The sequence below is a fragment of the Lathamus discolor genome, chromosome Z (genome assembly GCF_037157495.1).
Source record: "Lathamus discolor isolate bLatDis1 chromosome Z, bLatDis1.hap1, whole genome shotgun sequence".
NCBI lineage: Eukaryota > Metazoa > Chordata > Aves > Psittaciformes > Psittacidae > Lathamus > Lathamus discolor.
This window is the reverse complement of record NC_088909.1, coordinates 9,453,537-9,480,390: the sequence shown is the minus strand read 5'-3', so window position 1 is coordinate 9,480,390 and position 26,854 is coordinate 9,453,537. Positions and strand designations below refer to the sequence as shown.

At 36.6% G+C, this 26,854-nt stretch overlaps 1 protein-coding gene across 1 annotated transcript in view; it reads left to right on the top strand.

The window, feature by feature from the left end:
* The window catches only part of CDH8 (cadherin 8), a 135,658-nt gene that overhangs the window by 47,862 nt on the left and 60,942 nt on the right, over positions 1-26,854 (top strand). Inside the window, exons 3-4 of the mRNA XM_065661228.1 lie at positions 9,304-9,423; positions 24,821-24,988. Coding sequence (XP_065517300.1) covers positions 9,304-9,423; positions 24,821-24,988 — 288 coding nt within the window. The remainder of the gene's footprint in view (positions 1-9,303; positions 9,424-24,820; positions 24,989-26,854) is intronic.

Genomic DNA, 26,854 nt, shown 5'->3' with positions numbered 1-26,854 from the left:
AAAGCATGCAATTTCATTTTCCAAACAGCTAGGCTTGGGACATGAGCCCATTTGCTAGCCAGTCAATGATGCCTAAGTGGAAAACAGATGAGAGGAAGTAGACCAGTACAGTGACAGAGTGAGTCTCTATGAAATGCCACAGGACTGGAACGTACTCTCTCTTTTTTCAGTTCTGGGAAATGCAGACAAGTTCTCACCACAAGGTGGGAAGTTCTAGGTCAGAAAATTTCATTCGGTGTGTTAATATTTTCAGAAAAATTTTTAGTGGTAGAACTTATATCACTCTGCTAACACAAAAGTTTAGCTTTAGAACAGGTGGGGGCCAATACTCCTTAAACTGTATTAATTCATATGGCCTGTGTAAGACGTCTCTTTGATGGACACACTTGACATTTGGGAAAATGAGATTCAGATCCGACTCAGAATACATTTTTTTTCTGGCACTGGTCATTCCGCACCCTGCCCCGAATTGGTAAGTCTGTCTTTGTTTAGTTGCTGAATCTGCAGCACTTAATGTTTCTTCATGAATACAGATAAGCAGTTGCCTGCGGAGCTGATGTGAAAGCCATATTGACATGAATCAGCTGGTAGAGTACTGCTGGGCAGCTGATTCAACTGTACCTTTTCCCTGGGGCTAAAATGGTCTCTGCTGCCATATGCTTGCTCCACAGTGGCCTGAGGGGGCAATATTTCAGAGTCTGTTTTTGCAACCTTTACAGTTGCTGGCATTGTAGGCTTCACTTTACCAAACAAAGCAAGTGGAGGATCAAAACTGCAAGATTATTCCAGCCGTTTTCTGCTTTCACAAGAGAAAGTTATAAATGAAAGAGTTTCTGCAATAAACAGCTAGGGCTACTTTATGATTTATGTATATTTTTATGCAATATACCTGAGAATAACCTGAAACTTCCATTGAAATCAACAAGCCCTACAGTACTGGGTTTTTTCCTGCTTGGAAATATAGTCTACAGTGATCATCCAATTTTACTGTCTTTGCCTGGGGACCTCGCAAAGTGAATGCTGATGAAATAGTCAATTGATTAGAGACAAGCAGTCTTTCAAAAGTCCTGAACAAAGGCACAGCTATTTCCCACATCTCTTACAAATATCAATTAATATTCTATAGTGAGGGTGATATTTGAAGGGAAAATAATCAAACAAACAAACAAAAAAAGCAGTATGAAACAAAAGCATTAAAAGAAAACATAATTCTTTAAGCCAAACATAAAATATATTTTACCCTTCTACTATTGCCTGTAATATTGCAGACTGTATTCTAATCCTAACAAACAGTCACCCAAGGGAATTTATAAAGGAATACCTGCAGGCTTTCTGATGGCACCATCTTATAAGTTGTAGCAAGAAAGAACTGCCAACCTTAAAACTGAAAAGTCAGTGTCCTTACTTATTAGATTCACACTAGCTAAATCCAAGCAGTAGGTAATATCAGCATGGGTAATTGCCAGAGTTACCTGTGTCACTACCTGTGAATACATATTTCTGATGTAAAACATTTTCTTTTCCAAAATATCATGTTAAAAAGCCAACATCAGAGTTCTAAAACAATTAATGTATGCACAAAAATTGTAAAATATGCAGCTTATTAGATTTCACAGCCACACTTTCTACAGTCCTCATTATACAGCTGTAAAATGCTGAAGGCTGCCAGCTTGTTCCATTGTCTGTGGGCTGTACAGAAGGCATTCTTCTCCTATGCATAGCAAGCACCTTTCATACTTCTGCAGTTACACATTTGCATACAATATATTTTTCCCATTTCTCTCACATGATAAAAAGTCCTTAAAATGATGCATGAGCAATCTAAAAACATTGTATGTTACAAGTGGTAGGATGTTCAGCTGTTCAGAGATTTTGACTAACACACATAGTGCATGCTATTAACATTTTTTAAAGATTTCATTAACTTTCTAAACTATCTACTCTAAAAAATTGCATTAAGGAATATGTAACACTCAAAAGAAACAACTTGGATACCTCTTCTGCTTATGGACCTAATGACTCAGTATATCAGATGTGTATGAAAAGATTACTTTCCTGGTTGAAACAGGAAAGAGTTTCTTGCATTTTCCTGCTTGGTACTAAATAATATATTGTAGTGGTTATTTCCTACTGTTGACCAAGCTGCTTCTGTTGAATTCTTTCAGATCCCTTTATTAAGCCAGATTTTTCTGGTGTTAAAACTTTTGGTTTAGATATCAAGTCTTTGGGGCAGCATCTGCCATTTCCTGTAGGTCTGTAGAATACCGGATTCTAAAATTATTTTTGCTGTGCATTTCAGTGACATTATATATGACTACTTCCATAGAACAAACAGGTAATGCTTTGTTTCTCTAAGCTTTTGGTTGTATAAAACTGAATAGGAAATATATCAATTGTACTTTATTTCAGAAAATATATACAATTGTCTATATAAGTTCACATAGCTGCATGTATGTATACAGATACATATATATATAGATATCAAAATTCATGTAAATGAAAACAAAAGTCTTGCAAGATTTGTACTTGTCCTGCATGTTGGTGTGTCAGCTTACATGCTTGAAGTTCCTGGACCGTAGGTATTGTAGACTGATGGGACCTGTTTTTCAGTACATACACACAAGGAAGTAGTCATACAGTTGAAGTTCAGGCATTCACACTAGCTGGCTATTTTAATTTGTATTCTTCTCTGTCCAACCAGGAAGGAAGGATCTCATGAGAAGGACAAATCTATCTTCCCCTCCTAGAGCACAAAGCTAGTGCAACTAGGTACCAAACTTAGCCAGTTGAGCCTAAAACTGAGTTGTATAAATAATCCTCTCTTCATTCTTCCTTACCTTAATCATCATAAACAAGATCATGACAGCATCACAGTATTTCACTACTTAGAGTCAAATAAATCACAGCTGGGAAAGACAAATTACTGTATTAGTTAATCTTCCTGTCTTTCTAGGGTTTTCCCTTAGAATGCATTATCTAGCATCCTGTGCAATAGAGTGAGCTCTTCAGGGAGGAGGATTCTGTTATTTCCCTTGGGGACATATTCCTCCTTGTACAATTTCTCATTGTAGGGAAGCTTTTGTTGTTTTTCTTTTTGCAGAAGATTAAATGAAGTCTTGTATCTATGTATTTGTACGGCTCTCATCACCCACAAATCAGTGTTACATCTGTAAAGTACACACATTTTTTTCTCATTTCTCCACTGTGAGTGGCTGTACTCAGGTTTCTTCTATATATACAGGATGCATGCTGGCCTTCCTGTCTCTCTAGCATGTTAAGCGTAAGTTGCCCATTTTTCCTTCAGTGAACCGTTCTGGCCCATATTCTTGTCATCTGCATTTGCAATTCCTGGTGCTCAGCTCTTGCAGTCCTTGAGGACTTGCATTGTAAGACCTGATCCACCTATTGGTCTTTTAGAGCAATAAATTAGGTGTTAATAATAATAAAAATACATTTGAGTACTGGTGTAGAAGGTAGGAGTGAAATAAGGTATGATCTGCAAAAAAACCTCAAACACTCATGCTACATATCCACATATATGTGTGTATACCTGCATAGACACCAAGCTATGCAATTTACAATACCAGTGATAATATTTTATGTGTGTATTTTGCATATGATAACAAGTTCTGAGGTGCATTACACAGATTTCTATTCCACGTACATTTTCTTTATTTGGTTAGTGAAATCCCTAATTCATAGATCTTGTGTTTAGAAATGGTCTCATATAGAATAATTTAGGGTGATAAGACTTAAAACTATGTTTTGTATTAAAAAAAAAAGAAAAATGAAAAACAAATAAGAATAAGTTTCTTCAGCTTTGAAGCAGTAATAATTTACATGTCAAGAAGTTATACAGGTTTTTATGAGATTATTGCAGTTTTATTCAATAAAAAATTGTTACCATGACAACTGTCATGCTACCTGTGAGATTATAGCAAAGAAGGACAGAGAAGAAAAGACTTCATTTTGGAAAGAATGCTTATCTGACCTGCTGAATACAAACAATGCTTTGCTTTGACCACTTCTGACTGCACAGCTACTATCAACCAAACTCAAAATCCAGCTAGAGATTTTGAAGCATAGTGATCCTTTTAGAAAAACAAAACAGTTGGTAAATAATGGTAGGTCTTTTTTTATGCAAATGTACCCTTAATGCCCTGTCACATTGGTAATCAGATCTTCTGAATGAAACAGAGATTTCAGCCTGTCAGGATTTGGGAAGAGTAGAAGACTGAGTGAAGGAGACCAAAAAGGGCATCCGAGAAGCAAAAAATGCTTCCCAGATGTTCCCGGGAAAATGAGAACACATAGTCCCATTAGGTTGCATTATGGTCACATTTTTTATTTTTACCAGCCATTACAATCTTTCAGCAAAATGGGTGCTTCATTGAATATGGATTGATGTAAATTTCTAGCACCAACTGTGCGTTACCTTCTCTAGAACATACAAGTTGGTTTTGTTTTTTGTTTGGTTTTTTTTTTTTTCTGTATGAACATTTCACTGCTACACTAAAAGAATTGCTTTCCTACTCCCTGTGACGGCATACATATTTTTCTTTCTGACTAATGTGCAGAATCTGTATCCTGACTTGCACATAAAAATACAGGCAAAACAACAGGAGAGCATTAGCTGAGCACACACATCTTATTTTTATGATGGCTTTTAATCTTAGTTTGCCAGCAAACAGAGGTTTTCTTACCTGACCATATAAAAATACTTTTATTTTTAATTAGATTTCTGATTGCTAGCCTGTTGCAAAGAGAAACTATGAAACCTGACACTAACAGTAAAACAATCAGCAATGGTTAATGGCTAAATCACATTAGATGTGTTCATTAATTAAAACCTGTTGAATCTCTTTGCGCTCCCTATTTAATCGCGGGGTTATTAGCATTGCGAAAGTAAACCTCAGAAAGAAATGCAGGAAGTTTTTCAATTGAACATCTTAAAATTTGCCTCATCTCTTAAAAAAATGGGTTTGTTTCCTGTGAGGCAGTATTAGGTGCATAAAGTAAAAAAGAAATTGTGATTATGTTGTTGGGCCAGGTTATATAAACCTGCTATATTATTGTAATTAGGACAACCGTGACTTGGCCTGTAATAGTGGCTTTCTTGTAAAAATGGCACCATTTCAAATTTATAGTCTCTAGCTAAATGAGTTTGTTGTAGCATTGACAAAGAAACAAACGCAAGCCAAATGCAGTCAAAATTAAACACAAACACAAGCCGTAGTTGTTTGTTTGCTGGGTAGAACCCAGAACGTTGTTTTTGAAAGAGCATTTACTTAATAAATGCTCTTCCCTGCATTCTTACTGCTTTTTCAATGCAAAAATTTTATCTTTAAAACTTTAAGCACATTATGCATGTAAAAATATTTATGTGCATGTAGTTTATAACTGCAGTGTGTGTAGCAGAGTAAAATCCTACTTAAATATTGATAATCCAAAGCTCTAGACCACAGCACAGAGAATTCTGCTGTGTTTGGGAGATTGCCTAAGTAACAGCCATGGTGGCTGTGAGTTTCTTTTTTCTGCATTCTTTTTCACCCTCAGGAATCTCTCAGTTCTCCAAATCTTTCATTCCTGATTAGTTGAAAAGGGTTCTGTCACTTGCATAGGTGGGATAGGTTGCTACTTTTTCTGGACATTTAGCATCCTTCAGTGGAACCAGAGCAGAACTGGTACAGCAATATCATCTGCAGGTGCAGATAGGACAGAGTTTGCTTCTTTATATACTTCTTATTGCCAGTGTGAACATATTATTGTGGCACACTTCACCATGAAGATTTGATTCAAGGCATATAACCAGAAAAAATAAAAAATAAAAGGTGATAAAATTTAAACTACATAAAAGCTTAACTAATTTCAATAGTGGAAGTAATTTCTGTAATGTCTGTTTTGTGGTTGCTTGCATCTTTCGTAAACAGTTTTCATCAATAAGATAGTTGGGAGCAAATTACGGAATTTCACAGACCTTCTCAGAACTGTGTTATGATGGTCGGAAATGAAGTGCTCAGTGCAGAGACTGGAAGTGTAAGAAATTGATTTCTGGGAGCTGGGAGAGTATTTTATTTTTCCGTTCCCTTCATTACTTTTATTAGGTGAGATTACAGTCACACTTCCAAGTGACCTGTAAGGGAAAGAAAAAGAAGGGTATGCCATTTCCCCCTTTTTTATATATAAACAGGGAATTGGAATACTGACTATTACATATGCATTTTTAATGTGTGTATAAATTTCAGATAAACTTGGGTCCTCAAAAAGTGTTATTTTTATCACCAGAAAAAAGTCTTGAGAGCTGAGCATCAGGATTGGAAGCAATGTTAAACACTGATTGACTCTTTCTATTAAGGTGTATTCAACTTTAGTGTCTAACAAACATGCGGGCTAAATGATGCATTTATCAGAGAATCAGCATACCCATTTGAGTTTTGAAATCTTGAAATAAGTATCTATAAAAGTCTTCAGTAATTCTCAAGTGAAATAAGAAAACAATAGACATTATATATCAAATCTTTCTAAACAAGCAATGTAATTATTTCTGAAGTCCTTTGAAATGAGATCCAGCTAGTTAAATCAAACAAAATCTCAAAGGAATCAACAGTTTCACTTCTTTATTTTCCTTTGTGTATAAACTATATAATGAAAACAAAAAGGAACACCCTGGATGAAATACTCTTACAAAAATTTTCACTGATCTATGATGAGCCTTACCTTATTCCACCCCTTTCCAGTTGCATGATGTTCTGTGAAACCTCTTCTGTCTTAAGATTATTGCAAAACGAAAGTGAAACCTAGTAGACCACCTGCTGTTTGAGGTGTACTAGTTGAAGAAACCACTGACCTCTACACCAATATCTGGTATCACACATGGGAGAGCAGTTGTGAGCTGCAGGAAATGTCCTACTGGGATGGTGGGGCCATCTGTTGAATTCTGCGAGAGGGGATGTATGGCTTGGCTAGGACATTGTTTTGTCTAGGGACAACAAAATAGAGGACTTGTAACTGGTGTATGAGTTATAGAAGGTGAGCCAACAAAACTTAAGTATGTGAGACAATTCTAGTAGCTACATCTCTTCATGCTTTGTAGTTACTGTGGGAAAGCTCCAAAGGGTCCTTTTGTACTTCTGTTCCTGCAACAACAAAACTCAAACTTCCTGCATACTTCCTTGTCATTGTTCCCTATTTCAATTATTCTCTGTAGCCTATACCATGGCCTCTGAGTGTGCCCCATGGTTGCTTCCCTTTTACTGTTTTTATTCTCTTATATGTGCAGGAGGTTACTCATATCATCTATAGGCTGAGGCTGTTGTACTTGCTACAAGGCTGGTGTCCTCATTTGTGCCATCTACCCCCTTTATCACTTTCACTCAAAGCCACCAGGCATTGTCTGCTAGTTTCTGTGTACACAGCAAAATTTGTAATTGGTTAGAAAACAAATTCCTGATCTTAGTTCCTTACAAACTAGCCATCAAGTTGAGGATAAAGTCCATTTCCCATGCCTTGTGACTTGTTAAAGATTATTATATGAAAGGTTAGGTATAAGACCACCTTTCAACATAAAAAAGAGTTAAGCTTCAAACCATACAATTTATGTGTTAATAAGGCTCAGCAAGCATCTGTCAAAGATAGATGCAACATAATATTCTTCAGAATTGCATTCTTCTTCAACACAGTAACCATCAGCTGCAGGTTGTGTGGATTCTTCTGGACCCTGCTGAGCAGCAGAAGAGATGTCAGTGAGGCATTTCACTGCCAGATGGGGCCACAGTAGAGCTTACTTGACAGCCAGTTGATCTGCTTCCCTTCACTGAGGTTCTTCCCCTGTAAGAATGGATATATTTATGCCAATAGCCAAAATAAATGACAGGTACAAGTCACACACATTTTTATTTTTTTTTTTTCTCTAGTGAGATGCATTTCTGCAACCCACATTACCTTCCCTGGGAATTACCCCATTATTCCTATGCATCAAATCCGCTACAACTTCAGACACTTACAGAACTAACACTCCTTAAGTGAGGTGTTATCCATTCCTCTAAACATCACAGATCCTGCTATCACCATATCTTGCCCTGATGTTTGATATGGCCAGGTGAGAAAGCATTAAATGGAAGCTATTGGGCCATATGCAAATTATCTATAAATATGCAAACATTCTAAATAATTTGCATTTCTGTAACACAGAAAACTGCCCAAAGCCATGGCAGCAATGTGCCATACAAAGAAAGAAGAAAAGCGCAGTGCAAGGACATGCCATCTCCTTCCCCTTTAGTTTACTCTTCCTACCCTGAAGTGACCTGAGTTTACATTGAGCAGCACACAGTGCTAGAAGGAAGAGGAGACTATTTTTATTGGCATATACAGAAAGGGAGAAGGGGAGTATTTTGGTGGGTGCTATGATTCTTTTCCTTTCTGAACATAAGAACATAATTCAGCCCTTAATCTCTCTTCTATGGTTGCTTTCTCTCCCTCGGTAGATACTGCTGTTGTTGTTACTCTAATGAATGTCATCATTAGATTTTTAAGGCATAAAAAAAAAAAAAAGTCTTTGCAGCAAGTTTAATGTAACTGACTGAATTTCATTCAATTTTGTTTCTTTCAGGAATGGCAAGTGCTGTGTTGCCTAAGAAATTAAAAAGGGCAATTTCCTTAATTTTTTTTTTCTCCTTTTTTTTGGGGGTCAGAGTATGGAATTTATAACTCTGGTTAGACAATGGCCTCCTCAGTGGCAGAGACTCATTTCAGAAACAATAGCTGTTGTCCTAACTCTGTCACTGTGGCCACATCAAACCATTATTGTGGCTGCAAGCCAAGTGAAGAAATAAGACTCTTCTTTATTATTGTTTTTCTATGTGGTCTCTGTAACTTGGCAGGGTTCTTTCAAATGTGATTTCACAAGTCTTAAATGCAACATATTATATTGTATTATTAACCTTGTATTTCGTATCCCTTTGATATGATTCCCTTGCAAATGCTTGAAGTCTACACAGATCTATCAGGAAGCTTTAAATGCATCGTACAAAGAAACCTTAAATAATACAGCTACTAAAAGGGTTTTTCATTTACCCAGAAATTCAGTCTGGTGGCATATACCATGTGGAAGGAAAATGCTTTGTTTGTGTGCCAGAATTAATGTTGTAAGTTGTTAGTGATCATTCGTGTGGGTTTTTTTTTTTTTGTTGTTGTTGTCATGCAACTCACAAAGAAACTAATTTTTGTTTCCGTTTATTTTTTGAATGTTACGCAACTTTCTAGTAAGAGCGTAAACATTAATTGTGTATATTCTTTTTTATTTAGGCACCTCTGTTACTAAAGTAACAGCTACAGATGCAGATGATCCAGTTTACGGAAATAGTGCCAAGCTGGTTTATAGCATTCTGGAAGGACAGCCCTACTTTTCTATTGAGCCACATACAGGTAGGTGTCTCTGAATATGAATCCCCAGCTTATGAAATGGCCTCAAGTTATGCCAGATTGTTTAGGTTGGATATTAGGAAAAAAAAAAAGAATTCTTCACTGCCAGGGCTGTCAAACACTGGAACAAGCTGCCCAGGAAAGCAGCGGATTCACAGTCCCTGGAGGTATTGAAAGATGTTTAGATGTGGCATTTGGAGGTGTGGCTTAGTGGTAGAGTTGGCAGTGCCAAGAACCTGATGATTCTAAAGGCCTTTTCCAACCTAAAAATTCTATGATTCTATTTACACAAGTAACTGCCTCTCACGTGTTTCATATAATATACATAAACTGGGAGTGTAAGTGGATGTCTGTCAGTCTGTCAGTAATCATAGAATCATAGAATAGTTAGGGCTGGAAAGGACATCAAGATCATCTAGTTCCAAACCCCCACTGCCATGGGCAGGGACACCTCACACTAAACCATCTCACCCAAGGCTCTGTCCAACCTGGCCTTGAACACTGCCAGGGATGGAGCATTCACAACTTCCCTGGGCAGCCCATTCCAGTGCCTCACCACCCTGACAGTAAAGAACTTCATTATATCCAATCTAAGCTTCCCCTGTTTAAGTTTTAACCTGTTCCCCCTTGTCCTATCACTATAGCCCATAATGAAGAGTCCCTCCCCAGCATCTTTATAGGCCCCCTTCAGATACTGGAAGGCTGCTATGAGGTCTCCATGCAGCCTTCTCTTCTCCAGGCTGAACAGCCCCAACTTTCTCAACCTATCTTCATACGGGAGGTGCTCCAGTCCCCTGATCATCCTTGTAGCCTCCTCTGGACTTGTTCCCACAGTTCCATGTCCTTTTTATGTTGAGGACACCAGAACTGCACACAATGCTCCAAGTGAGGTCTCACGAGAGCAAGGTAGAGGGGCAGGATCAACTCCTTCGACCTGCTAGTAATAACAAGTTGGAACATGTCCCTCACTTCTATTCCATCAGAGTGTGATCATGTGAAGAGACAAAAAAAGTCTGCATTATCTAATGAAAGCACTGGTGATGCTAATATAACAGAAGTTACTAAAGCAAAACTGAATTTAGTGAAATGCTCTCTGACTTACAACTGATTGGGTATTGAAAGACTTGGTCTGAGGAATTTAATGAGCATAATTTAATTTTCAATATAAGACTGTAGTATTTCCAGTTAAAGAAAGCAGAGTTTAGCTTGGGAATTTTAGTGAATATATTGTGTATTTCCATTAAAAATTAGTTTTCTTTCTTGGTTGGATGGACTGGGGGGAAAAAGCATGATACTGAGTATTGGTATGAAGTTTTATTAGCGTGCAATTAGGATGACTTTATTTCTCTGTGGCTTTAGGGACTTGAGAGTAATCTGAAAGAACTGCCAATGAATCCATTCCCTCATTTTCTATACATATGTCATATATACAGCAAATTCATTTTGTTATATTTTGTAAGTGGTTTTTAAAGTGATTTGGTATGATTTCTTATATTCTTTCACCTGTTACTAGAAGATGGTTTCGGTTACTGTGTGTCAAGCAGCTGTGATCTCCTAAGGAGGAGAAAACTGTAGCTCATTTTTAAACATTCACAAAAAAAAATCTGGATTTATATAACCACAAAGGATTAAATAAGAGTAAAAATTCTTGTCCTCTTGCAGATTAGCAAAACTATGAAATAAATTCTAGGAGAAATTATTAAAGGATAGATCAAGTGTGCTAAGTCTTCTCACCAAAATTAAACATAATATTCATAGACTCTTAAAAGTCTGGAAGTTTTTTAAGCCTGTCTGGTGAGATTGCATGGAAAAAATTATTTCCCATTCCTAGAACTGTCCTAACTTGCAGGGACTTTAGATAAATATTATAGGTTGGTAAATATTAATAGATTAATGGATGAATCCATTAAAGTATTTTCTTCTGGTTGAAGTACAGCTATTCTAAATGTGAACACAATCCCTGGAATGTGATTCACTATTTTATCTTACATTCCATGTAAAGTAGAAATTTACAAAGAATAACTTTAGAACAGCATAATGGAAAAACGGTAGCTTGTTTCAAAAATAAGTATGTGAAGAGGCTGTTATTAATGAGTTCATGCTAGCTGATTTGTCAAAAGTGACTTGGTAATATAAATCTGAACAGATCCCTGACCATCAGGTATCAAAATATATGATTTGGTTTTCTTTAATATTACAAATTATTGCATGCAATTATTACTTGAGTTAGCTGTCTTAATTAGAGGGGTTTAGCTGTAAGCTTTTTTTTCAGTTTCTACTAGGGCAAGTTACTGCTTTAGTGTGGGAACACACATAGCTTTCACAGAGGAGCTCAGAAATGTGTTCTCCACTTACACAGAAGATTTTCCACTTCTTTTTCACAAAAGTAGCCTGAAAGAAATATTCCAAACACAAAAAATATCTTTCATTTTACTCAGATCTATTATTTCTGTTGCATGAAAGCCTTATGATTAATCCACTGAAATAACTATTCATCACCTAGGAAAGTGATTTCTAGTATCATGAAAGCCAGAGAGAAATCCAAAGCTTTTTTGTGAATCTGAAAATCGTGATTCTTTTCCTGTTTTGCTAGAATCAAATTTTCCCCAAACCTTCCTTTCCAGTCACAAGTATTCCCTTGAGTAACAGTTCAGTTACCATGAAAATGACATGTTAGTTTCTAAAGGGAATTTATTCACAAAGAATTCAGCTGTGGTTTTGCCACAGTCCCTGAGTAAGTGGCTTCACACTATAGAGCTGCTTCTGAATTAATAAGTGGTTTCTAGATTCCTTACTTTTACAGATTATCATTTTTCTTCTATAGAAGACATCACTTACATTCTTCTCTAATCCATTTTAACTACATGAGTTTATGTACTGAGGCCACACTTTGTTTCTTCACCATCCCTATGTAATGGCCTTCATCTGTAGAGTAACTACCATACTAATCTTACAGCTACCCACCAAAGAGTTTGTTAAATTCGGAGAGTATGCAATTGTTCTGTGACTTTAGATAGACCTATCCAGTGCTTGCAATGCTTTAAAATTTGCAGAATTTCCTTTTGTGTCTGACATGCGTCTTCATTCACTTAAAGAAATCTTAGCCATCCATACTAAATGTTAAATTGTGTAGAGCCCTCCAGCATGTATTTGGTTACGATATGTAAACAATAAATATATATAAGAGTCTAGTCATTAAGCAAGCCAGATGCAGGTAGCTATGTAGAAACTGAAGCCTTATATTGCACAGGGTGAAAAAGATTGCTGTAAAAAGCAGCAGCCTTATAGTTGTGTTTTTTTCTGCAGAAAAGTGTGTTCAGAAAATGTAAAGAACTATGCAGAATAATTTATTTTCTTCCAATTTTTTTTTCCTTATTTTTAATTTCTAGCTCCAGAATTTTTGGAGGAAAGGTATGAGCAAGGGTTTTATTACATACCAGAGAGAGTTTTACAGGTTGTTCCAGGCAGTCTCAAAATGCCAATAGTATTATGATAAGATAGCTACTATTTTGCAGTAGCTTGTGACACTGTGTATTTCACCTTTTAAAGTCAGTGGTGCATAAAACAGGCACACTTGTTTAGCAGCTATATAATTTGCACAGTAGTGCTGATACCGCGGACAGAGAGAGTGGAAGGTACATTTTAACAAAAAGAAAATGTCCAAAGCAAATAGAAAGTATGTATGATGTCTGACTGTTTTTTTTTTTTTTTACATTTATCAGACCTTAGCAGTCTGAACCATCACAACTCTTAGTAAGCTGGATACGAAACACATTATCTTACACGTTTGTACGTAGTACTTTGGAACCTCATGTGGGAAGATGTTTCGATACTATTGTGACAGTGTGCAAATTAAAACAGGACAGACAGGTATAGTAGTGTCTTACTCAAAACAAATCAAACCTGACAGTGATCCTCCAAGCATGGTAGATACTTCAGGGTTTGGGGTTTGTTTGAGCTTTATTGTTGGAGGGAGGTGGACGTGTATACAGCTACATTTTCTCTCTGGTTACATTTCAGTAGTGTCCCAGCTAAATTGAAAGTCTTTCCAAATAATTTAAAACACAGTTGTTTCTGAACACAGGTAGTGTGTCTAGAATAGTGTCTTTCCCCAGATGGAATCTCTGTTTTATGAAATGGACTATGTTAATGTAATCCATTTCAGAATGAAAATATTTTCTGTCATTCATAGGAATGTACCAAATGCTATCAAAATTGTAGCTACTTAGAGCTGATCTACTTAATGCTTTTCTAGATGACTAGCTTTTTATTAGCTTTGTTTATTAGAAATTAAAATTAGATTTAGATCTGTGTAGCTACCAGCACCAGGGCAGAAATAGATACCCATAATTTCTTTTAATTTCCTGCCTGAGACTAAAGATTATCTGAACTTGCTGCTTTCTTTTAATGATATGCTGAGAGCTGATCATCAGAAATAATCCCAGTCATGGCCCCTGATTCCTCTCCCTTCTGTAGTACTCTGAACAAAACCTGGAGTATTGTGTGCAGTTCTGGTGTCCTCAACATAAAAAGGACATGGAACTGTGGGAACAAGTCCAGAGGAGGGCCATGAGGATGGTCAGGGGACTGGAGCACCTCCTGCATGAAGACAGGCTGAGGAAGTTGGGGCTGTTCAGCCTGGAGAAAAGAAGGCTGTGTGGAGACCTCATAGCAGCCTTCCAGTATCTGAAGGGGGCCTATAGGGATGCTGGGGAGGGACTCTTCGTCAGGGACTGCAGTGACAGGACAAGGGGTAACAGGTTAAAACTTAAACAGGGGAAGTTTAGATTGGATATAAGGAGGAAATTCTTTCCTGTTAGGGTGGTGAGGCACTGGAATGGGTTGCCCAGGGAGGCTGTGAATGCTCCATCCCTGGCAGTGTTCAAGGCCAGGTTGGACGAAGCCTTGGGTGAGATGGTTTAGTGTGAGGTGTCCCTGCCCATGGCGGAGGGGTTGGAACTAAATGATCTTGAGGTCCTTTCCAACCCTATTCTATGATTCTATGATTCTATATGGCTTCATGCCTATGGTAGAAAGGGTTGCTATACTTGACGGTAAGTGTGAGGAAAACAGTTGCTTATTCTTCTGCTTTTTTGGTCCTGCTAACTTGACATTAAATAGGTGTAGTCCTTACCTGAATCACACTCTTGCTTGAAACACTGACATTACCTTCAACCTACACAACAATTCTATAATGCTGGGTGCACAGAAATAACTACTGGTAAGTGACCCATAAAACAATAATTTTCCATTATGTTAGATGAAAAATGCATATACTTCTGCAGTTCTAGAGTGCAAGTTTTTCTGTATGAGTTATTAGACACATGAAAGAAGGTAATTCAGAAGTTATTTTTCATTCAGTGCTCTGAATATGGCAGAGGGTAAATGCTTTTCTGATGTCTTGCTCTGAATATTTTTAACTTTTCATAGGTGAATTTTGTGGATAGAGAGTAAATATAAATACTACATTACAAAGATACATATTCAAATTTTCTATTAGAGGCTGAACTTACAATGTGATAACATCGGATTAGTAACAGAAGTCATGGTGAACCAATATATCATCCATAGATCATTATCGTTACATCTGAGTAACTGATGTCAGGTTTCCTGACTTGTGTGTTTTATTTATATACATACCAGGCTGTATGTATTTTCTCATAATCCAAATAATGACAGTCAAGATGCTGGGGAAGGGTGTCCTTAATACTGCTAAAAGTAGCTAAGGTATACTTCTCACTTTTAAGCTTTTCCCAGGATATTAAATCATGACTGTCAGCTTTAAAATAAGATTTTCATAATGGAATGTAATATCAAGTGACACTGTGTTCTATTATATAGGAATGGCAGAGAATATAAGTTTTCAGCTGTGTCTGACTTATTTACATCTCACATGGACTTAAATAACGTCACTTCTACACATACCTGAAATATGGTTACTGACAATGGCAAACTACGCCCAACGCCCTGTTGCAATGGCAAACACATTGTCTTATTCAAGCATAAGCACTTACTATGTATGAAGAAACAGATTTTAAATGCTGCCATCTTGGATATCGTCATTTGGTACAAAGCCAAACTTCAAGTTAGAAAAGCTGAGATGAATAGAAGAGCCAGGAGACATAGAAAACTAAAGACTCTCCTAATAGATTGTGGATATTTTGTGAGAGTGAATAATTGATTTTTTTTCTATAGCTAGCTTTAGCTTTCAGGTGAATGTGCACATGTTTTAATCAACAGAGCTTTTAATGATTTAGTATATGGCCCTCTCTGGACCACAGTTTTGAACCCTGTGGTTCTGAAATCAGAATATAAATGAGTAGGCCTGGGAGGAATGAAAACAGCATTCAGCAGAAGTTAGGTTTTAAATTTTTATTTTAATTTGCAGTCTTTATTATCTTCTGCATCTAGGCCTTGAAATACAATCCAGCAGAATAAAAACAAGTAAGGTAGCAAGAAGATAAATGACGGCAACTTTTGAATTTTAGACATGTTTGTGATGTTAGACTACTTCTCCTATATGGTTGTTAATGTCCTGTTCATTAGCATTAGTATGTATCAATGATAGCGGAAGCTGCCCTCAGAATATTGCATGTAGTACTGATGAGACCCGTCATCTTAAAAAAACTACTGAAATGCTGAAGAAAGTTCAAAGCAGGGTAGCTAAGGTGAGAAGAATATTACTTATAATGAAAGATTGATTGAACTTAATTTGTATAAACTGGATAAGAGGTGATTAAAGGAGGATATGAAATCACTGCACAAATATTTGAGAGGTGTTAATAAAAGAGAGGCACGGGGACTGTTTCTGTAATAACTTGTGATAAAATGACAAGGGAGCATTTTCAGATGAGGGAGATGGGAAAACAGTTTTGATACAGGAAGTAATCTGCAAGTGTAAGCGGAAAGTAATAAGCTGCTAGGAACAGAACTAACTCGTGTTCAACAAAGCCTTCCTAAATAGTTCAGTTTCTAAATAGTTTAGATTTAAAGCCTCATGAGATTAGCGTAAAGAACTTGTTTGACGGAGCTGTTGGAGCAAGTCCAGAGAGGAGGGCCGTGAGGATAAGGGGGCTGGATCAGAGCACCTCCCACATGAAGACAGGCTAAGAAAGTTGGGCCTGTTCATCCTGGAGAAGCTGCATAAAGACCTCATAGCAGCCTTCCAATATCTGAAAGGGGGCCTACAGGGATGCTGGAGAGGGGCTCTTCATTGGGGACTGTAGTGATAGGACAAGGGGTAATAGCTTTAAACTAAACAGGGGAAGTTTGGGTTAGATATAAGGAAGAAGCTCCTTACTGTGAGGGTGGTGAGGCACTGGAACAGGTTGTCCAAAGTGGTGAATGCTCCATCCCTGGCGGCGTTCAAGGCTGGGTTCAACAGACTTGGGTGACGTGGTCTATTGTGAGGCATCCCTGCCATGGGCGGGGGGATTGGAGCTAGATGATCTTAAGGTCCTTTCCAGCCCTAGCCATTCTATGATTCTACACCATTAGTCGGAGCCTGGGTAGAACTGCTGCTTTCTAGCTCATTTTACAAGGTAGTGCTGCTGTGATATCATAGAATCAGAATAGTTAATGTTTGGCATCCTTGCCAGTAACTACAGTTTTAAAGTTAACTAAACTTTCAACAAATAATTTCAAGAGGCAGGAGTTGGCATGGGTAGATATTTTTGAAAGTAAGGTGTAGGAACTCCCCTTCCTAGAGCAGAAGGCAGGTATGTGCAGAGCATACAGAAGGAAGGTTCATGCAGCCCACACAGCAAAATTCCCAAGGTAACAGGATTGGCTCCATCACATGCAAGGATTTCTGGAGTTTATACCTGGTTCTTTCCATTACAGCACCTTCAGCTCTGTTTGACAGTATTTGGTGTACTTAGGCACAATGCTGAAAATAGAGTATATTTTCAAAGTACTATAAATCTCTTCTTGTCATTGTGTACTAGGTGTGCTATGCAACCTTAGGAGTTTGGTTAAGGTGTTTGTATGGAGATTTCTGGGTTAAGAGTTGTCTTGATGACAGCCCATTAGGAGAGACAGTTGTACTGACAAACCATTAGTGCAGCAGACCCGAACGTCAGTCCTACAGTCCTTGCTTTTCTCTTAAAAGTATAAAGGGCAACTATTATGGATAAAGTATGTAGAATCGGGTCTTTCAGTAGCAACAAGAGCGGTCTTTTCAGATTAATAAAGGAAGTATAAAATCACTGCAGAGATATTTGAAAACAGTAATGGTGGTCTGTACTTGGTAAAAACAAGTGGCTTGAGATCAAGGCAGACTGGCATTTGGAAAAAGGTGATTTCTGCTTCTAAAATTTATCTATTGATACTAGTAACAAAAAAGCTGATACTACACATTTCTTGCATTTCAGAGTAATACCTCTGTCATTTTAGAAAGCTAGTGAGATAGTTAGGACTTAACCATTTTCCTCATGCTGAGTCAGAAAACAGGCTACATAGCTAAATAATGTTGTGCTTCAAGAGAAGGAATTAGAGGAATTTGAGCTACACATCTCAAGTTGGAAAGCATCTGAAAATGAATCCAAGGCTACTTTCTGTAAAGTGTCTACTATAATTATACGTATTCAAAGATCATTACAAATAAAATGCTAACAGAACAAGATCATAAATGCAGCGCAGAATGAATATTTACCACATCCATTCTCTGTTGGGGAGAGGGTAATCCTCTGGCTTATGTCAGTGAAGCTTGGTCCCAGGGAATGGCTGGTAAGTAAAGGTGGAAGCTATTTACCCACACAAGTTCATCTGAATTAAAAAGGCAGCATCATAATAGATGTTATCTGGACAAATCCTATATGATATTCTTCAAGAATACAGGTAGAGAGAGGCAGGAAATGTTAATTTACGCACTAAGGCAAACTTGCAAGATCTTCTTAGAAGCAAAATCAGAAAACATAAATATGGAAGTAGTATGGCTGAAAAATACAACAGATTGTTGGTTGCACAAGAAACAAGAATTAATAAAACTATATTTGACCATGTCACAGTTTAACAGAAAGGCAGGCAGTACCATCTTCCCCATTCAATTTTTAAAAATGCTCATGTTAATAAAATGTGTACATCTTTGGTCTCCCACTTACAAATACAAATATGGCATAGAATCACTCAACATAAAATGCTGTAACATAGTATTCAATTCCTCACTTCGTGATTGTTTTTACTCTGGTTGATGTCTTTGATCGGAAATATATCTACATTTGAGTATAGTTCAGACAACTCCTTGAATTGACATTTTCATAAAAACTCTAGCCAACTTTGCTAGAGATTGAAAATATTTTTTCGTGTCTTGCTAGCGCAAAAATCCCAAGGCATTCGAACTAAATAAGAAATTCAAATATTTGATTATAATTTTCATTTTTATTTTCAAAACCATTATTTTTATGAAAGGTAAATTAAATTAAAAGTAGTGGATCAGTATTTCTGTATCCCATCATCAATTTTTTTTTTTTAATTTTAAATAATGTTAGTTGTGCTGTATTAATTTTTTTCGAATTATGGTATGGTTTTCCACAGATCTCCAAGTGAACCTTTTTTATTGACTGCTAAAACGTCACTGAAGTCAGTGTGCTTTATGGGAATACAAAGAATGCATTTCAGGGCTCTCTGAAGAAATTATAAGATTGATTTTTCAGGAGTTTAGACCTTAAATGACTGTTATATTTAATAAAAATCTCCACCAGGATTTTAGCACAGAGAGAAGATCAAAGCAATTACTTAGGTCTTCTAAAATGAAGAGAGGAAAGTTGACATAGCAGGAAGTCTTCATCAAAATGTGTGAGATGAATGAGATGCTTAAGAAAGGCTTTTCAAGGCCAGATTCTAATTTTGCATAGTGCTTCCTTGGTTTTGTTCCACATTCTCAATTATTATTATGTGTAGTTTTATGGCGTTATGATAAAAAGCTCCTTCATAAAACGGAGTGGAAAGCAAAAAGTGAAAAACAGATCCTTATTTCTATTGTTCCTTTTGCTTCTTTTCATCAGCTATAGCCTCTGACACATTGCTGCTTTTCCCCTGATCTTTTTCAGTGTGAGACAGTGTATATTCTTCCAAATAGGTTTTTGAAAGTAGTCCACAGGGGACATTTTAACCAATTCAAGTTGTGAGGCAGATTGTGCAAATTGCTCAGTGTGTGCATTTAGGACCACTGTAAAAGTAAATCCCATTCTACAGCTGTTTTATTTGCTATTGAGCAGTGTGACACCAATAGCTGCTTAGGAAAAGCAACTCAGCCAAAAAAGAAAAAAAAAAAAAAAAAAAGTCACTTCCAGTACTACAATACTGGGTGTGCTTTCATTCTTTGAAAAATAGATTGCTTCTTGATTTCTTTACCTTTCAACGCACTTCCTGATGTTTCCAGCTTTAGACAGAGGGTCTATAGCCAAATTATGATGCAGATATCTGTTCAGTGCTTCTACTACATGTCCATCAAGTATTTTCATAGGACTAAGGTTTGTGAAATATTTTAGAATAGAAAGAATATTTTTATGAATAGAGAGAAAGCCTTATGTTACACAATATGGATGTAAGAGACCTCAAATGAGAATGCAGTTGAGTGCCCTTGCCTCAAAAAAGGATCACGTTTAGCTTTTCTCATTCTCAAAAGATGTTTGTTTGATAGGTTTTTAAAAACTGTCAGTAATGGAAATACTACAAATTCTTCAAACAGCCTTCTGTCTGTACTTACATTCTGTTTTAGAAAGTGTTCCCTTAATGTTTAACTGAAATCTCTCTTGCTGCAATTTAAACCCATTTTGTGGTTTATATTTTAGGCTCATCTTTTCTTCTCTTATCCCCAGTGAAAAAGGAGTGTAGCTTCTAGTGGTTTTTATGTATTTGGATGTAAAGTCTTTCCTTACGCTTCCCTAACTATACAAACCACTGTTTTTCAAAAGTGGACACACCGTTCCAGATGCAGCCTTACCGATATAAATGAACTGGAAGGATTTTTCTACAGTTCTTCCATATAACATATTAGCTAAGATGCCAGGAAATGCTTGAGCGTTTTTATTCAGCAAAAACTGTTGACTCATATTCAGCTCATTTTTGACTCCACAGTTGTTTCTGCCTTGAGTCATCTGCTCTGTTGTAATTGTGCAGTTAATTGTTTCACCCACACAAAATACTTTTATTTGCCACATTCAGTCACATCCTGGTTTCTTAGACCATCCAGTTAGTAAAAATTGCTTTGAACTCTAATCCTGTTCTTCCAGTACTTGCAGTGGCTCCCAGCTTTGTGTCATCTGAAAGACTTGATAGATTCTTCGTCTTTTCCATCATTCAGGAAATACCGAATGATGCTAGAAGCAGAACAAACCCTATGAACCACTTCATTAATCTATCCACTTTGACAGTAAGCCATTGATAACTTTTCTGAGTAGAATCTTCCAACAAGCATCTACCTGCCTTACATTAGTTTGCAGTAATTCTCATCCCTCAATTTTAAACTACTCTCCTGTTTGGCACATATCATTTTCATCCATCATAGCATGCTGAAAGTGATTGTTTTTTTCTCAATTTGTTTCTGTGTTGAAGCAGAGCAAGTTGAAGGTTCAATGTGTTAATGTTCTGTGTGCTGGATGCGTATTAGTATTTGGTGAGCCTGAACTGTTTTCTAAAACAGATTGAAAGTTTCAGGACTTCCTGTGAGCTCATACTGAGAACTCATGAATAAAGCAAAAGAACAAATAAATATCCATGAAGTTCTCTATTCTTAATGCTATCAGTCTGTCTTTGTCTCAATCACACTACTTAGGTGAGGATGGAGCCTTTTTTTTTATTTATTAATTTGCTTTATCAGAGATACGCTTCTCTTTTGCTAACCTCCGTTCTATAGATTCTGAATATGGAATACTAGTGGTAACAATCAGACTGCGTAATTTGAAAATATTTGATCTTTAAGAGCCTTCATCTCCTCTTACAGTAATTAAAACAAGAAACTTCTTTTTAGCTTTTTATTATGTTTGAAAATGAAACTTGGGTGCTCAAATTTTTACCTTCTGTCAAATGGTTTATGGACTGAGAAAGTACATAGGAATATATAAAATTATTGACAGAATAGGTTGTGTTAGTATTTTTATACAGAAAAACACCCCAATTTCTTATGTCTTAAAAGTCAGAAACTGTAATTCTGATTTAGGCCCTTTTAAAGGTATTTGATCTTCTTGATATCTTTCAAACCATAGACAAGGGCTAAGAAACAAATTAAAACACATGTCTAGGAAAAGTCATAGCACCATTGAAATAATTAATTTGTCTCAGAAAAAAATGCAGAATACAAAATGTGGCATCTTATTCAAGTCATCTGTAGGCTAGACGTAAATATGTAAATTAGGTTAAAAAAATAAATAAAGCAAACAAGGGAAACTCTGCCTAAAAATAATAATGGGAAAAAAAAGTTATGGTAAGCTTAATACAAACCTCACTGAAATACAGTTTAATTGGTAGTTGGATCAGCTCTATTAGTGAAAAAAAATTAATGTGGGCCAAATTCTAATACTCTAAGTTTGCATTGGCATCCTTTTTATGAGTCATGTTATCTATATTATTCACAGAATTATTCACAGAATGCATTATTATTATTCCTAAATAGTAAACCAGTCAGTCCAAACCAGTCACAACTGTCAAATGCTTTTAGAAATAAATATTATTTACTTTTTTTACCAAAGCTGCTATAGAGGGAATGGCCCTACTCTTTCACTGAACGTATTTTGCACCTATCACATCTGATAAATGTTTCTTATTACCTTTCGGGTTTTAGTGTTCCCCTGTTTTCATTAAAAAAAAAATTAACAGAAACACTCTTTTCAGTGTTCTGCAAAATAACTTATGTCCCCTCCTATAGATGGTATAGAGTAGTTAAATTAGGTGAATGTTGTGCTTCAAAGGTTGCTTCATAAACTGTTCTGAAGAACAGGGGCTGCCCATTCATTTGCTTGGGAGGTGCTTTTAGGCTAAGGTTCTAGTGCTGGCCCCTGGCTGTGCTACATCTGCACCCAGGCTCATATCTGGATTCGGACCCAGATCCAGACCCTCCAGCTGGGTTTCCTGCCCTGGCCTCATGCCTGCCTTGTGACTGGGTGATTGTCAGACCGTGGCTCAGCTTGGCCAGAGCCCCATCACTGTCACTGGATCTGAATGGAACCCCAACTTGCCACTCTGCAGTGTGGCTCCTTGGTCACTGCTCCTGCCTTCCACATTTCAACACTCTTCTTCCAGCTCACCTGTATCTGCCCTGCAGTTAGCCTTGCTTTTCCTAATAGCACTTACCCCATGTTGGAACGAAAAATCACGGATTATACATCAAGTTCCTTTGGAACAAGAGATTGCTCTGGCTTGGCAGTCCCAGGCATAAGATAAAGGTTTCATTTTTATCCAGAATTATATTTATTAAAAAAGTAAGAAAGCAACCCAAAATATTGTATGGAAATCATTTACAAAAATGTAGGTTACAAGACTGTTACTGTGTTATGTATAGTGGTTTATGTAGCAAGCACACTGCATTTATTTGAATTCCTTACTCTTACCCCCCTTGCTCTTAGCTTGGTTCTGTACTCAGCCAAGAAGAGATCTGATCAGATTCTTCATATTACAATATTAAAGATAATCAGATTCTATAATTTACTAAAATGCATCTCTAGTGGTATAGACCAGGATCATTTCTTTATCTATTCATGTATATATGGCGAATAATCTCAACATTTCAGCCAAAGTGACACCTCCAGGAAGCTTATTTAATAGAAACTATGCCATGTGAAAGAAAAAGAGCTATCTTAAGTCTCCACTGATATGCTAGTTGCAACAGAGAAACCAAACCCTGTAGATTCACAGTAAGTATTGATTGACATCTAAAAATTCCTGACAATACTTCAACAAAGAACAGGTTAAAAAAAACCAACCCAGAACAGCAGTGTGAAAGGTAATGAAATGTACGAACAGGCCCAGTAACAAGAATCTATGATCCAGGGTGTGAACTTGTCCACTTTGTTCAACGTAGAATCTTAACAAATATACAGTATAATTAGAATGCCTAACTTCTTTTTTCAATGGCTTGAAAAGATGCAGCAAGTTACTGTCGATGTCTGCCCATTAACCATGTCCTTCAGCTCTGTTAGTTCAGACGCATGAAAAGAGAACACTCTTCTTTACGCCTCATAAGAACCCTCAAGCACTATGGTCTAAAGGAACCACTGCAGTGGTGGATTCGATTCCTCTCAGGCACTCTTATACTTCACTTAACCGCTAAGATAACTCAGTAACTTGAATTGTGTGCTCTCTTTTCAAGACAAATGACTTTTTTTTTTTTTTTTTTAATGTAATTCAGAAATGGGATTAAAAAAAAAAAAAGCTGTATTTCAGTTTAGCATTTAGAGATGTTTCTCCTAGGCTTAGTGGGACTTCTTCAGTTGCTTATTACATTTTTATTATGGTGGTCATTGCTAGACTATGATGAACATTTTTAAATTTACCATTAAGCAATTAGTACTGAACTTCTTATATTGAATATTGTGACTATCATACTGTATTACAGGTGAAGAAGTTGTGGAAAGAAAAAAAAAAAGTTTATTATTTCTTCTGTTAGATGTTTGTGAAACCTATAGGTGTTTGCAGTGGATCTGGCCCCCTATTTAATTGGACTGTCCCTTGCAGATACCTTCCTGCTAGCCTACTGACATCTTGTATTTTGATACACTACAAATCTTTTTACTTTTCTAGTTTTAAAAACTCCTAACCTAATGAAGTAGGTGGTAGCAGCTTACTGAGATTATTGTCCAAAAATGTGACCCTCCTGGAGCAGGGACAGTAGAGTGACTGCAGGATTTTGCGATACTGGTGACTGTGCTGAAAGATGTACTGGAAGACATGCTGTGATTCTCCAGTAGAAGTTCAGGTGCTTGATTTAGGACTTAAAGGAGCAACTGTAGCCTGCATTATATTAAAAAGCTGATTAAATAATGGTTTGGGGTTCAAAATATTTGAAACAATCTGACAGAAATGGTTAACCGTGTTTACAGAGTGTGTTTGCTGTGTGGTTTTCTTCTGTTTGTGAATTTTCTGGGGACGCGATGGTAGCTAGGACAGAAACCAAAAAGTTTATCAAGAAAAAAAATACAAATATTAATATGTATCAGATGTATAATTAACTCTTGGGGTTTGGACTACCATTTCATTGCACTTTAATTAAATCAAGGTAGGTGACCTCTAATATACTTTTTTGAAAATCTCAAATTTTTCTTAATCCTTGGTACTACTAAGAGGTAACTTAACTGGACCTTTGACAGTTCAATTTTTATACCAACATTTACATACATCCATAAAAATATCTGCAAAACTGAATGTAGTTCTGTACCTGATTTTTTTTTCCCCCTTATTATTGTAGCTATCATTAAAACAGCTCTACCCAACATGGACAGAGAAGCCAAAGAAGAATACTTTGTAGTCATCCAAGCAAAGGACATGGGAGGACATATGGGTGGACTGTCTGGAACTACGACAGTGACAATTACACTCACTGATGTCAATGACAATCCTCCAAAGTTTGCACAAAGTAAGTGCTATAATGTGTACGTGTTCTACATAAGAAAATAATACAGGTTTCAGGGTTTGGTTTTTTTTTTATCAAGCTCTTAGTTTTTATCATCATATTGACTGGCTTTGTAATGTAATTTTAAAACATGTAGCTGCTACTAGAGAAAGATTAATAGTCCTCTGCCTTATTAAGAGCTTAGGAAAGAGGGATCAGTGCACAGAGCTCTTTTTCTTCCTTGTTACAACCTCTTACTTCCACACAAAAGGACTTGGGGGTCTTTTTTTCATTCAGTTATTTGCTTTCAGTACAGTTATTTCTAAGTGCTAGTTTTAGTTGCTGTTATATGTTTCCATTTCATGCAAACACGTGAAACCACCAGTAAAAGACATATAAAGCCAATAAGAAATAAAGGTTTGACTAATTAGGTAATAGTGAAGAAAACAAAGAAAATAAGTCTGAGTGCAGATAATTGATGATCTTTAATTCAAAATCCATATTTACTATGGTGGTTCCAATGTATATCTTGCTGAGCTGGGTTAAAATGATTTGGCATGCTGCTGAGATTCTCTACAAGAAATAGGCTACAGCCTATTTCAAGGATAAAGGCAAAAGGAAAAAGAAGAGGGAAGAGCGTAATGACTGGATCAATTTTATTTGGAATAGGTGCAATATAATGCACTATTAGAAACTTATCTTCTTATCCAGCTTCTGAAGAACTGAAGATGAGTATTAAGAGTCTGTTTAGGGGCTGGACAGTGTTCATATCTAGACTTTTTACCATTTTTACTTTATTAGAAGCATGTTTTTCTGAGAAGGGACATATGCACAAAAAGTAAAATAACTTCTTTCCTGCATATGTATGACTCGAAGTCCACTATTGCCCTTTTCTGAAGACAAAAAGAGTAAAATAGGTTTGTTCCCGTAATCAGCATGTGGTTTTCTCCTATAGTCTTGAAAATGTACGTGCAGATAAAAAGAGAGGAAATTATAAATAGACAGAGGAAAAAGCTTATTTGCCAAAGATATTTTTATTATTTCATCTGAGAGGTTTTTAGCAGATAATCATGCTTTGCACAAAAAAGGTTTTCTCTCATAAAATAAGTGCATAAATTTTTACTTCAGATCACATTGCATTACTTGCACTTGTGTTGTAGTGTTTTCCAACATATGATGGCAATTTCCCTAATAATGTAAACATTTATAGATGAGACTCCTGGCTGAACCATATCAACGGAATGCAGAGGGACATTTCTTTTATACTTGCAATGTACTGTAGCTCTAACTCAGTGAATATAGATCTACTTCTTCCAGCTTACCTGGCTTTTATATTTGTATCAGCACTTTTCTGTCTCAAAAAGCTTTTGCCTGCCAGTATGAAAAAAAGCTGATCCAAAAATCAGGAACATAACTGGTACTAATTGGTACATTTGCTGGAGGTCTCAGCAGGAAGCACAGGAGTGAATGCATACAGAGAGGAAACTGTACAGTCCCTGTGCAGTTTATCCATGTCTGTTCTCTTGTAATCTGGATGCAGTGATACATTGGGTAACAGGAGGAAGACTGCTTCACAGATCCCTGAAATATATTTTCCCTATCGAAAATGTAGATCAGTTTTCCTTCAATAAGGAGTGAGTTGCTGTCTTTGAAGCTGTTATAGCTGGTACTTCACAGTGAAAAATTCATGCTACTATCTATGAACAACCACCCTGTTACAACTGACCATTAGGCGACTTCACTGGAGAAAAAAAAAAAAAACCTGTATGTACTGTAACTTTGTATTATTCTGTATATATTGCATTTAATGAGGATGAGCCACAGTAAATATTGTAGCTGGATGTTATTACAAATTCTGCCGTTTAAAACTAAGTATTCATAGCATGCTAC